Source organism: Mastomys coucha, unplaced genomic scaffold (genome assembly GCF_008632895.1).
Source record: "Mastomys coucha isolate ucsf_1 unplaced genomic scaffold, UCSF_Mcou_1 pScaffold22, whole genome shotgun sequence".
Taxonomy (NCBI): Eukaryota; Metazoa; Chordata; class Mammalia; order Rodentia; family Muridae; genus Mastomys; species Mastomys coucha.
In genome coordinates, this window is record NW_022196905.1 from 92,738,476 (window position 1) to 92,751,335 (window position 12,860).

Genomic DNA, 12,860 nt, shown 5'->3' on the forward strand with positions numbered 1-12,860 from the left:
CCACATAGTAAGATCCTATCCCTAACAATAAAAAGAAAAAAAGGAAGAAAGAAACCCTAACAGCCACAGCATTTTGTACCAAAAAGCATCTTACTGTTACAAATACTGTAACTTCTTCAACTTAAGCACTTAACAGAGCAGCAGTCCCCACCCTTCCTGACACTCTGGTCCTTTAATTCAATACAGCTCCTCATGGTGTGTTGACCACAGCCATAACATTATTCTTGTTGCTATTTCAGAACTATATATATATTTGTTTCTACTGCTATGAATCATAATGTAAGTATCTGATCTGCAGGATGGACTTAGGTGAGCCCTACAAAAGGGTCATTTGATCCCCACACAGAGTCTCAGCCCCCAGGTCAAGCAACAACCACTGTAAGAATATCAAGGTTTGTTCTTTTAATAACTTCTGAAATTAAGCTCTAATACACTGCCTAATATGAATCCAATTCCAAATTACTGTGTAACAGCAGACCTTGAGAAACACTGGCAACAGACATACTTCCTGAAGGATTTCTGAGCTACCAGAAGGCCTAGTCCAGAGACAGAGCACTTTCCCACAGACTAAGAAGGAGCTCAGACAGGAAGCACAGGCCTGCCTAATTTGTCCTTTTCCTATTATTTATTTTAAACATTTTGGTATGTATTCTTTTCAGTTAATTGTGTGTTTATATACTTTACATATAATACCTTTATTTTTATTTATTTAATTACTTTTGTCATAATTAATAAATTTAATTAATATATTTATTTATTTATTGGGTTTTTTGACACAGTATTTCCCTGTATATCCCTAACTGTCCTGGAACTTGCTTTGTAGACCAGGCTGTCCTCAATTCAGGAACCCAATGTCTCTGCCTCCCAAGTGCCGGGACTAAAGGTCTAAGCTACCATGCCCAGCTGTTTCTTTTTTACTTTGATTTGTTTTGAGATGTAGCCTTGCTCTATTGCACAGCCTACCTGGAACTCCAAACGACTGAGAGCTAACAGCAGCTCCACTGTGCTGCTGCTTGACTTAGGTCAGGCCTCTCCCCCAGAGCTCGACAGTCTAGTGAAGCACAACTATGAGACTCCCACAGCAGAGTGTGATGGGAGACCAGTGACAGGGCTGGAGAAGTGTTCTGATAAAACAGACCAGGCTAGACAACCAAGGAAATGAGGGGACACTGAGGGAAGTATAAAACCCTGGCTTTCTTAAGAGCGTCTCAATCTACATACTCACCGCAGTTTAGTAGAAAGTAATCCAGTTAAATCATCCACAACAAACTAAAGCATTTCTGTGCATGCAGGACTAGCACAAAATCTGACAGTAGTTTTTCTATTGCTTTTCAAGTTACTTAAACAGTAAGATAGAAGGAAATGGAAAATTCAGGTTGGCAACAGCTTAGAGATCAAAATTAACTTTGTCTCCCCAAAAAGTAACCTTACTAAAAAGGAACATCTGAACATCAGATAAAAAGAGGTTGTTAAGAGGTACTAACTTGAGCCGGGTGGTGGTGGCGCACACCTTTAATCCCAGCACTTGGGAGGCAGAGGCAGGCAGATTTCTGAGTTCGAGGCCAGCCTGGTCTACAGAGTGAGTTCCAGGATAGACAGGGCTACACAGAGAAGCCCTGTCTCGAAACAACAACAACAACAACAAAACAAACAAACAAAAAGAGAGGTGCTGACTTACTTTCCTCCTCCACTGCTCAGAGCTGGGGTTGGCCTTGTAAGCAAGTCTGAGATCTGAGAGGATAGCTTGGTCTTCGCTGCTGTCTGCTGCTGGACCCTTACTTCAGCTGCATCTGCTAAGTGCATCAATGTCTTCCGTTCTGGGCTTTCTTCAAAATTCTTACAGCCAATACATTTGCATATGGAGGAACACATTATTTTTGCCTGAAAGATTTACAAAAGAAAAGTTTCCAAATCAAAAGCAGAAAATATCACTGTAAGTAGATTCCTCAACAGAAAAATATTAGCATTATTTTATCAACAGATATCTTAAATGAAGCAGTTTCTGCTAACAATGGCTATGCCTGTGGGTAAATCAAGGATTAAACTGAGAACAGTGCTTCACCTCAGGCCTTTCCACTCTCTCCCACTGATGATAGATTCTCACCCATATAGGACTAACATTTCTTCCAAATGAATATAAGACATAAAAATATTTTTTAAAAAGTCACTAAGGCCAGGCAGTGGTGGCACATCCTTTTAATCCCAGCACTTGGGAGGCAGAGGCAGGCGGATTTCTGAATTCGAGGCCAGCATGGTCTACAGAGTGAGTTCCAGGACAGCCAGGGTTACACAGAGAAACCCTGTCTCGAAAAATGAAAAAAAAAAAAAAAGTCACTAAGAATCCACTCAATGAAATCAACATTACCATGTCTGTGACCTCACACTTATACAACTGCACATTTAAACGTTTTCATAGCTGGCCTTGGTACAGACAAGGCAGAAAGACTGTCATTAATTTGAGGCCAGCCTAGGCTCCAAGTGTGAGATGTGACTTATCTCATAAGGACAAAGGGGAAAGGGGACCTCGGGCACTCTTCTTTCCTCCTTCACTAAACCAGCTTCCCAAGCCCTTCAGTAACTCATATCCATAAACCAGTATGTTCTATGTAAAAATATAAAATATGCTTACATGAAAATACAGACTGAAGCTAGGGCTGATGGCCCACATCTATAATCCTAGCACCTGGAAAATGGAAGCAGGAGGATCACTAGTTCAAGGCCAGCCTGAGCTATATAGTGAATCCAAGGCCAGCCCAGGCTACTTGAGACCCTGTTGCAAAATAATACACGCATACAAAATAAAAAAATAATCTCAAAAACCCAGATGTTGGATACACACAGCAAATAACAAATACAGAACTCTCCCTTTTTGCTTGTTTTACAAAATGGACCACGACTTCAGTGTGCCCTCATACCACACTTCACAAAACACCTTCTCCAGCTACCAGAGCAGGATTTCTGGCATCAGGGGCTACATTTTTGGCTTGCTCATTTACCTAATAATGGGTGTGCATTTTGTTTATAGTTCATGGGAAACAAAAGCAATTCATAATGTTTTTCGTAAGGAGAAATGTCTAAATACAGCTTCTATTTCTCTGAACTAGATATTTTTTAATAGACTTAATTGGTCAAAGCATATTTTAAGTGACATGGTTAGGTTGCTTTTCTAGCCTAATACCTCTACCTCAGTAACAATGGCTTCCCTAGATTCCCACCAACAAAGAGAGGGCACTATAACTCTTTTACTGTTTTCCAAAACAATTGTTTGGTTGTTTTTGAGATCATAGAGAGTTCTCTGTATAGCTCTGGCTGTCCTGGAATTCACTTTGTAGACCAGGCTGTTCTTGAACTCACAGACATCTCCTGGCTCTGCTTCCTGAGTGCTGGCATTAAGGCTCCAACCACAGTGCTGGGCTTCGGTGTAATGGGGACGGCATAAAAGACAAAACACAGTGTTTACACTTCTTAACTCTTGGACAATTTGAGTATTGCTTTTGAGCTGCCTTTTCTTCAATAAGTCCATGTCTAGTTAAATAAATAAAAAACTCTGTCCTTTGTATAGAATCTAGCAAGTCAAAGAGCCTCCTTTGTCATCCTCTTGAATGCTGGAATGGCAGATATGGGCACTACACCCAGCTGACTCTGCTAGATCTTTCTTTCATCATGTGTGTGCCTGATGTCTGAAGAGGCCATAGGGGCACTAGATTCCCTGGACCTGAAGTTACGTATAATTATAAAGTGATTATGTGTTACTAAGAACCAAATCCAAGGGCCTCCGAAAGAGCAGGCAGTGCTCTTAACTGCTGAGCCATCTCTCCAGCCCACTTGTAAAGTCTTTTTCCAGTTTTGGTCTTTGTTCTTTTGTTTGGTTTTTGTACACAGGTCTCACCATGTACCTCTGGCTGGCCCGCAAGTTATGTAAAGCAGGCTGGTATTGAACTTCTACAAAGTCACCTGCCCCTACTTCCCAACTGCCGGGATTAAAGATGAGCCACCACATCTGCCCTTCCTGTCTTTATTTTTTTGAGATAGGGTCTGTCTATGTACCCATGGCTGGCCTACAACTCAATATCAGACCAGGTTAGCTTAAGAACTGTGATTAAAAGTATGTGCCACTGTGACCACTCAGCTCCCTCTTTTTGTTAAGACAAGAAGATCTCAGTAGGTATTCAAAGCCAGCCTTAAATTCACAGTGATCTTCCTGCCTCAGTCTGATTACAAGTTTCCATTGCCACATTTGGCTCTTCTTTTAGGTGTTTTTCTTGTTGTTATGTCTGTTTGATTTGGGGGTTAGATAGAGCATCATATATCTCAGGCTGGCCTTGACCTCATTACACAACACAAGACAACTTTGAACTCCAGATCCACCTGCCTCTACCTAAGTTTTGGGATTACAAGTATGCATGGCATAGGGTTAGGGAACTGAGGTACATTCTTAAGATTCCCAAAAGAACACTTCTGAAGTACCTATGATAAAGAGAGAAAAGCCTGACCTTTCAGAGAGGGGCTATATTAACAGTGGAAATGTGGGTACTGCTCTTCTCACTCAGTGTGTTGTGTGTCCTTGTGCATGCCGTGTGTGTGAAGGAGGCCAGCAGTCAGATTCCCTAGAGTTAGACTTAGGTAGTCAGGAGCCACCTGTCAGGAGAGCCAAACCTCAGTCCTTTGAAGAACAGAAAACATTCTTCTTGTTTTGTTTGTTTTGTACCAAAAAGGCATTTCACTGGTCTTGTAGGAGGGGGTGTGGCCTTTCTGGAGGAAATGCATCACTGTGAGAGTGGGCTTTGAGGTCCCATGCTTAAGCTCTATCCAGGGCAGAAAAGACCCTCTTCCTGGCTGCCTTGCATCAAGATGTAGAACTCTTGGCTCCTCCAGCACCAAGTATGCCTGAATGATGTCATGGCTCCCATGATGAAAATGGACTAAACCTCTGAAACTGTAAGTCAGCACCAATTTAAATTTTGTCCATTTTAAGAGTTGACTTGGATATGGTGCCTAACAAGCAAACCTAACTAAGAGAGGCTTTCCATCAAAACTGAATATGGGAGGAGTTTCCCTCTGAAAATGACATTTGAAAGAATGCAAATATAGAACTAATTATAGGAATGACTCAACCCAAAAGTTTACTATCAGGCACAGGCAGATTGTTACATTAATAGTTTGAGACACTGTCTGAAGTAAGAAGCAAATAATTTTACACATGACCTCTCCAGGCAGAGCAGCAAGTACATTCATTTTCCAGGGAAGTCAGCCAGCCCAGGAATGAAGCCAACTGGCTGAGAGTAACAGAACCAGTGAGAAGGGATCCCGTGGGCTCACAGAGAGCAGTAACTCATCTGCAGCATCCCATGTGCTTCCTTCTGCAGAGCAGTGCTCAAGGGAAACAGCCTTTACTTCAGGGCTACCTCAGCATAGAGGCTATTTGGTGTCAAATATCTAAGCAGCCCGTGGGTAGGTGGGTAGCACTGCGTTGTGCTGAGGGCCTCTGGTGTAGTTACCATGTGGCTGTGTTAATATGTACGTGAAACACCAGCACACTGGTGTTTTACATGCTTTCAAGTAAAGACCATCACGTTATAATCCTGTGTCTCAGCTAACAAAACCAAGCCCATCTGAATGGTGAGCCTAATGGTTCGTCTCAAGCCCTGCTTAGAAGGACCCAGGCCTTCTTCAAACAAAGGCCTCTCTCTGCACTACCTGCTCATTTCCAAATGTAACAGCACAGTGATTGGCCAGTTTCAAAGCACTTCCCCAACAAGTCTTACCTCATAGCACTCACAGTAGTTTTTGAGACACCCCGACCGTTTGCAGTTGCACCCTTTGCTGTGCCGCCGATCCGACTCCCCCTCTTTTCCTTTTCCTATCTTTGGCTTGAAGGCTTCGGGATTTCTGTCAAGGCATGCCTTTTGGAACAGACCAAACACCAACTGAAGTTAAATTATAGATTCACCTTAAATACTTCAAGGTAAGAAATTAGTATTTCTCTTTACAAAGCAACTGCTGCTTTAACAATGGCTAAGAGGAATGTTTGTCAGTGACTTGCAAGAATCACCTTGATTGCCTTCTGTCTCTCATTCTCGTGCTCTAAATTGTTGTAACAATTGGTACAGTTGCAGTTGTTGCAGAATTCACCATTTGCAAAGCAATCACAGTATCTGAAGATAAAATCAGAATAAGATTAAAACATCATTTAAAATAAAATTAGCAGCTAGCTGGTTACAAATGTGGTACATCAGAATGTACTCAGAGATACTCAGGTACAGAGTTAACAACCCCAAAACAGATTGTCAGTCATATATGAGAGCCATCAACTTCTGGAATTTCATCCTAGAACCTAAAAATCTTTCAGTGAGTTATTTCAAAATCCCAAGGAAAAGAAAAGGAGCTGGGCCTTATTTTTTTTTTTTTTTTTGGTTTTTTCAAGACAGGGTTTCTCTGTGTAGCCTTGGCTGTCCTGGAACTCACTCTGTAGACCAGGCTGGCCTCGAACTCAGAAATCCGCCTGCCTCTGCCTCCCAAGTGCTGGGATTAAAGGCATGCGCCACTACTGCCTGGCCTTGGGCCTTATTCTTACAAGGGACCCACGGACATTGTAACAGTGCTGCTTGATCCCAAATCTCCAAGAAGACCAGAACTTCCCATGGATTTTCCTAAGAAAATTATTCATCCAATGAACTTATTTTTTTTAATTTGCTTATTTTCTGTGTATGAGTGTTTTGCCTGCATGTGTGTATGTGAACCACTTGCATGCCTGGTGCCCGTGGAGGTCAGAAGAGGGCATCGGATGCTCTAAGATTGAAGTCAGATGGTTTTGAGCGACCACTTGGGTGTTAGGAACCCTTGTTCTCTGAAAGACCAACAAGTGCTTTTAACCACTCAGCCAACTCTCTAGCCCCTTGTCTACTGACTCTTAAAACTACAAGTATTCCTTGACTTGGGGAACCACATCTAATGTTATAAACAAGATCAAGCGAGTGATATTGGGGCCTAACCTAGGTCTCATTTTGCAGGGTCCTTAGGACTGATGATGATATGCAGGACTCTAAAATTACTTCCATCTGTTTTTGTTTGTTGTAGTTTTTCCAGACAGAGTCTTAACTGTAGCCTGTCCTGGACTCATATCACAGATAGTCCAGGATGACCTGGATTGACTCCTGTCAATCTTCCTGCCTCACTCTCCTCAGTGCTGGGACCATAGGCAATGGGCCACCATCCCAGATTATTTTCTTCTGAATCAATAAGAGGCTAGTATTCATGTTACAACATATGTTCAACCATTTACATGTAGATTTGTTTAAACTGTTTTAGACTTAATTAAATTTCTCTGTTAGGAATTTTTAGTTAGCTCCAGCATCTATCTACCTCCAGGGCTCCATGTAGCTCAGGTGGCCTCAAGCCCACGATGGAGCAGAGGATCCTTTTGGCTCCCTTTGTAAGTGTGAGAACTATTTGGCTTGTACTTCCATGCCCAACTAGCTTCATTTAATTGTAAGAACATGTGTAGTTCTATCAAATAAGCAGACAGTAATAAAAGTACTCACAATTTCAAACACAGTGATTTTGTACAGTTACAGGGTTTTCTCGGCCGACTGGCAGACTCTGATGGAATTATGCTGTCCAGACACACAGACACACAAACACACAAAAAAAATCAATTAGTTACTTAAAAGTAGAAAACAACTTCCAATCTGTAAATTCTTCCTAAAGTAAAACATTAATAGATGCTTCCATTCCTGGCAAAACTTTATTAGAATGTTACATTTACATTTTAAAATATTATCAACAATTGCTTAAGAATACATCACAAACACTCTTCTCTCCAGGAGAACTGAAGTTGAAAAGCTTTAAAAGCTCGTAGAGTTTCATTAAGAAGGTAGGAGGAAGGAGGAGGTTCGTGAAGAACGGGTGGTAGTGGGACAGAATAGGCTGGTTAACTTGGCACGGTTCAAAGGCTGACAGAGCAAAGGCAGCGAAGAACTGCCAAACAATGACATGGAGCCAACACTCAACACAGGAAAAACAGCACTAAACATCATTTTACAAACATTCACAGTGAGTTGGAAAAACATGGCAAAACTGGCAAAGAACACGAGGGAATCCTTCCTGATAGTCTCTAAACTTGTCCATTTCAACTATTTCAAAATAGAGTACTTTAGACAAATACACAGCTTTAAAGGGAAAAACAAATGGAATATATTTGGAATAAATCTATTTAATGCTGCACTTAAACTGACTTTCAATTTACATATTTTCAAAATACTCACCCATTGAATGGCAGCCTTGCCTGTGTCTGGATGCCAGATGTTCCAGTAAAGTTAGAATTGCTTGCTATAGACACATACGAAGACTGCTGTAACTATTAGCAAAGAAATAAATTCAGATAGTATCTGTAAAAATTTATAACACTCTCAGACATAACAATGTATAAGAAGCATGACTACCCAAAAATAAAAAGCAATGGGAATTTCCTATCAACCTGATGGCGTGTTTATAAAGACCTCAGCCAACACTAGTGAAACAGCATGAATGTCTAATAGCATTGAATGGTAGATATAAAAAAAGACTGCCTCACAAAGGACAAAGTCGGGGTTATAGGAAATTTTAGGTAAACGTTCTGCAATACCAAAATAACATCTTTTAACTGGTAAGTAGGTACTGTATTACTTATCACACCACAAACAGTAAGAGGGTTGGGGGAGGGGGACCACACACAGCACAGCTTCAATTCTGTACTGCTGGGTAAGCTCGGGATATTACGGCCTCTTGGCTGAGAGCGGTGGTTCACACTCATCCTCCCAGCACCTCCAAGGCAGAGCATGGTCAATTCCATGCCGCCCTATGCTAAAGTGAGATCCTGTCTCAAAAAAGTCCCCAAGAAATGTATCTTACAGCCTATTTTCAAGCACAAGCCAGCAGCATCATATTTGTGTGTGCAGATGAACGTTATTGTGGGCACAGTCTTTCCTAACTTCACCGGGATTCTGATTTTTAATGTTAAGTTTGCAAAATGCTTATCTATAGTCTTACCCTATCACCAAACTATTCCAAATTACCCAAGCTTTAAATCTTTTTTCTGCTGCGTATCTCTAAATTCAGATGTTCAATTAATCTAACATTTTAAGAAGAGCCATGTGAATACAGAGCTGATGTTAAGCAGATTGTGCTTAGAACATGGCAGAGCTGTACTCTGAGGACAAAGAGCAGCTCCAAAGCATAGTGCCCTCACCCCACCCCACGTACCTGAGTAACATACTGGGCCGGAAGCACTGCATAACCCACATTCCCTGTTCCTGGAGCTGGTGCCAACACAGTACCTGGTGGCAGGTTAGTGAGGTTGGGCTGTATCTGAGGCAGTGGTGTGGCAGGCATGATGAGCCGCTGCTGTGGCTGGCTACTTGTTACAATTTGTGAAGTTGAATTGATTGGTTTTGGAACAACCTTTAAAAAAAAAAAAAAAAAGAAAGTTTGTGACTAAATAATAAAAACCACTAATTTTATGGGGGCTTAATCCAGTATAAATCTCTTATATACAAATTATTTTCTACCTTTTCAAAACAGAGTTTCTCTATATGGCCTTGGCTGTCCTAAAACTGGTTCTGTAGCCCAGGCTGGCCAGGTCTGACTCAGACATCTGCCTGTCTCTGCTTCCCAAGTGCTGGGATTAAATGAATGTGTCACCATGCCCAGCTTCTTTGCTTTTTATAACTAAAAAGTAAATTGCCCTTTGGGAAAAAAATGGAGAAGCTACACAATACAATACTCACTTGCTTAACGGCCTGAGCTTGGACAAATGGAACTGACATCCGTACAGGAGTGGTATTAACAACCACTGGTTTTGCTTTAAAAAAAAAATAAATAAAAATATTTACAAAAAACAGTACTCAAACCACTTAAGAATACTTATCCTTTAAGCTTAGAGCATTCCACTTGATTCTCATTTTACCTGTCTTGGGAGGCAGAGGCAGATCCAGGGCTCTCTGTGAGTTGGGAGGGGAGCCTGAATTATATAATGAGTTCCAGGCCAGCCTGGCTACAGTAAAAACAAAACAAAACAACAAAAGCCAAAACCCAACAACAACAAAAGGGTAGTTAGTTACCTGTCACAGTTGCTTACTCCCCAGCAAATGAGAATCTGAGGTGAGTAACCACCCCAGGGGAGGGACCATTTGCAGGTTCAAAGCTCCCACTGAAATCCTTCAGCCTGCACTCAGAGGCTGCACACAAAACCAAAAACAAATGAACTGCATTTGCACGTTCAGCTAAGCACATTACTCTGTGCTAGTACTTTTAGTTTCTGTGTCTTTCTTTAAGCTAGAGAAAAGATCATGCTGGCACAACTAAGAATTTAAAAAGACAATAGGGCAAAAAGGTTAATAGTCTGAGTCTTGAGCTGGCAAGATGGCTCCACTCAGCAAGTGGACGCAATTCAATCCCTGAGACCTACCTGGTTGAAAAAAAGGACCAATTCCCACAACTCTGACACACACGCATGTGAACACAAACAGCCACATACAAACATGTGTACACACATGCGTATACACATGCACACATGAGCGTATATGCATATATACACACTCAAAATACATGCACACATATATGAATGCACACAATAATAATGAAAAATAAGTTCTTTTTTTGTTGTTGTTGTTTTTCGAGACAGGGTTTCTCTATGTAGCCCTGGCTGTCCTGGAACTCACTCTGTAGACCAGGCTGGCCTCGAACTCAGAAATCCGCTTGCCTCTGCCTCCCAAGCGCTGGGATTAAAGGCATGCGCCACCACCACCCGGCTGAAAAATAAGTTCTAAAGTCAAAGGATCCAGTGGTCCAAGACCCAGTTGTTTGCGTGTGACGTGGGTAGTAAATTCCCACACAGGGAAGAAAGGTTAAAAGGGTTATTTCCTTAAAGTGGATTATAATAGTTCCCGCCAAATAGCAAATACTCAGTAAATGTCAGCTATTGTCACTACTGCTATTACTGTAATCCTACTACTGTATAAATGATGCTGGGGGACTCCAGGAGACTCCAGTTTAAAGCTCGTGCTCTCAAGATTACTCTGTACTCAAATAAAGGAAAAATAAGTCTTTTTAAAGAAAAGACTTCTTTCTATAGTTTATGTGTATCAGTGTTTTACCTGCATTTATGTCTGTGCACCACAAGCATGTCTGTTACCTATGGAGGTACAGTGTGTCAAATCCCATAAAAATGGGGATACAGGAGATTGCTGAGTTACCATGTAGGTGCTGGGAACTGAATCCAGGTCCTCTACAAGAGCAGCACATGCTCTCTGTGCTGTTGAGTTGTCTCTCTAAACCCACAGAAAAACAGAGAATCCTACAAGTGACTTTACAGGGACTAAGCGGCTACATTTATAAGTACGTGTGTGTGTGTAACAATAATTAAAGAAATAGAACCAATGAATTTGAGAGAGCAAGGGGTGTGCAAAGAGAGGGATGGAGGAAAAGGCAGGAGTAAAATGATGTGATTATATTTAAATTTCAAGAAATAAAACATACTATTAAAGAAGATAATCTGTCCTGAGATTTCAAAGAAAATACACTTATTGGCAGAAAATGGGCATCAGGAAAAGTGTATAGGACACCACAGTAGAGCCACAACCATGTGGCAGTGGTGGGGGCCTCCCTCATACAGGCTGTGGTGGCATATACATTGTGGCAGGGCTTCTCTGCAAACAGCATGAGAAGTGGGAATGGCAAAGCTATTCGCATGCTAGTAAACACAGCAGTCTAGGTGCAACCTAGGGGAAAGTAAACACACACGAAGAGGTAGGTTTCAGATATTTTGCTGAGTGCCCTGGTGTTAAGGCAGAAATGTGAACATTTATCCTATTTGTTGTTTGTTTTGTTTTGTTGGAAAGATCTCTACATAGTTCTAGCTGTCCTGGACCTCACTATGTACATCAGGCTGGCCTCCTGTTTCTGCCTCCCAAGTTCTAGGATTAAAAGCATACACCAGGCTTGTATTCTTAAATTTAGTTTAATTTTAATTTTTGAGACAGGTCTCAGTATGTAGCCCTGACTGGCCTGGAACTGGCTATATAGATCAGGCTTCCAGAGATCTGCCTACTTCCGTTTACCCCAGTGCTGGAATTATAGGCATGCCATCCTGCCCACTCTTCATCTGTATTTTTAATTCTATAGGCAATGAAAAGTTTCTAAGGTGATATGAGGTACTTAAATATTACTGAAACAACACAATGAAAAATTTTTGATAGCAGTATATAAAAAATCAAATCAACTCAAGTTGCAAGAACCAAGAAGAGTCAGAAGAGCAGAAGCATGAAAGGGTAGATGGCTTGAGGCAGGTGCAAGTGAGAGCCTGCCAGACCTAGGAATGAGAAAGGAGATGGCACCACCCACTCCCATCTCACCAAAGTGCTGAAACTATGGTAAAAAGGAAGAAAAGGCCAGCCAATGCAGGGCTATGCAAATGAGGATGGTGAGAGCTAGAGACTTAGGTGGGCCAGCTGGCAGAGGATAGAGCCTGAGGTGCAGACACAATGGAGACACTTAGGCAACAGTTGGCAACAGACTGAAGAACTCAGTCCAGGGCCATGCTCATTGCCATTTCCATAGTCTTGAAGGGGTTGAGGTGGGAGTTAGGAAAATAGGAAGGATAGAACCTGGGGTTTCATGTATGTGACAATAAAACCAGGAGTCTGGTCTCAAAGAAAGACAAGTATTTGGGAGTGGGGGGACATTCTAAGCAATAAATGAAATGGCCTTTGTATAAAAAAGCCATCATGATATTGATGGGATTCTTCCTTTCTTAAACTTTTTTTTTACTAGATGTTTTCTTTATTTACAGTATCTCCTTTCCCAGGTTCCCCTCCAGAGGAAAA

General features: G+C 41.5%; 1 protein-coding gene across 9 annotated transcripts in view; it reads right to left on the reverse strand.

The window, feature by feature from the left end:
* The window catches only part of Lin54 (lin-54 DREAM MuvB core complex component), a 60,606-nt gene that overhangs the window by 4,297 nt on the left and 43,449 nt on the right, over nt 1–12,860 (reverse strand). For all 9 annotated transcript variants that reach the window (XM_031336963.1, XM_031336965.1, XM_031336959.1 and 6 more), the window contains 7 exons: nt 9,765–9,838; nt 9,241–9,438; nt 8,265–8,356; nt 7,542–7,613; nt 6,053–6,155; nt 5,766–5,903; nt 1,679–1,881 (listed from right to left, as the gene is read on the reverse strand). In XM_031336963.1, the coding sequence (XP_031192823.1) occupies nt 1,679–1,881; nt 5,766–5,903; nt 6,053–6,155; nt 7,542–7,613; nt 8,265–8,356; nt 9,241–9,438; nt 9,765–9,838 (880 nt within the window). The remainder of the gene's footprint in view (nt 1–1,678; nt 1,882–5,765; nt 5,904–6,052; nt 6,156–7,541; nt 7,614–8,264; nt 8,357–9,240; nt 9,439–9,764; nt 9,839–12,860) is intronic.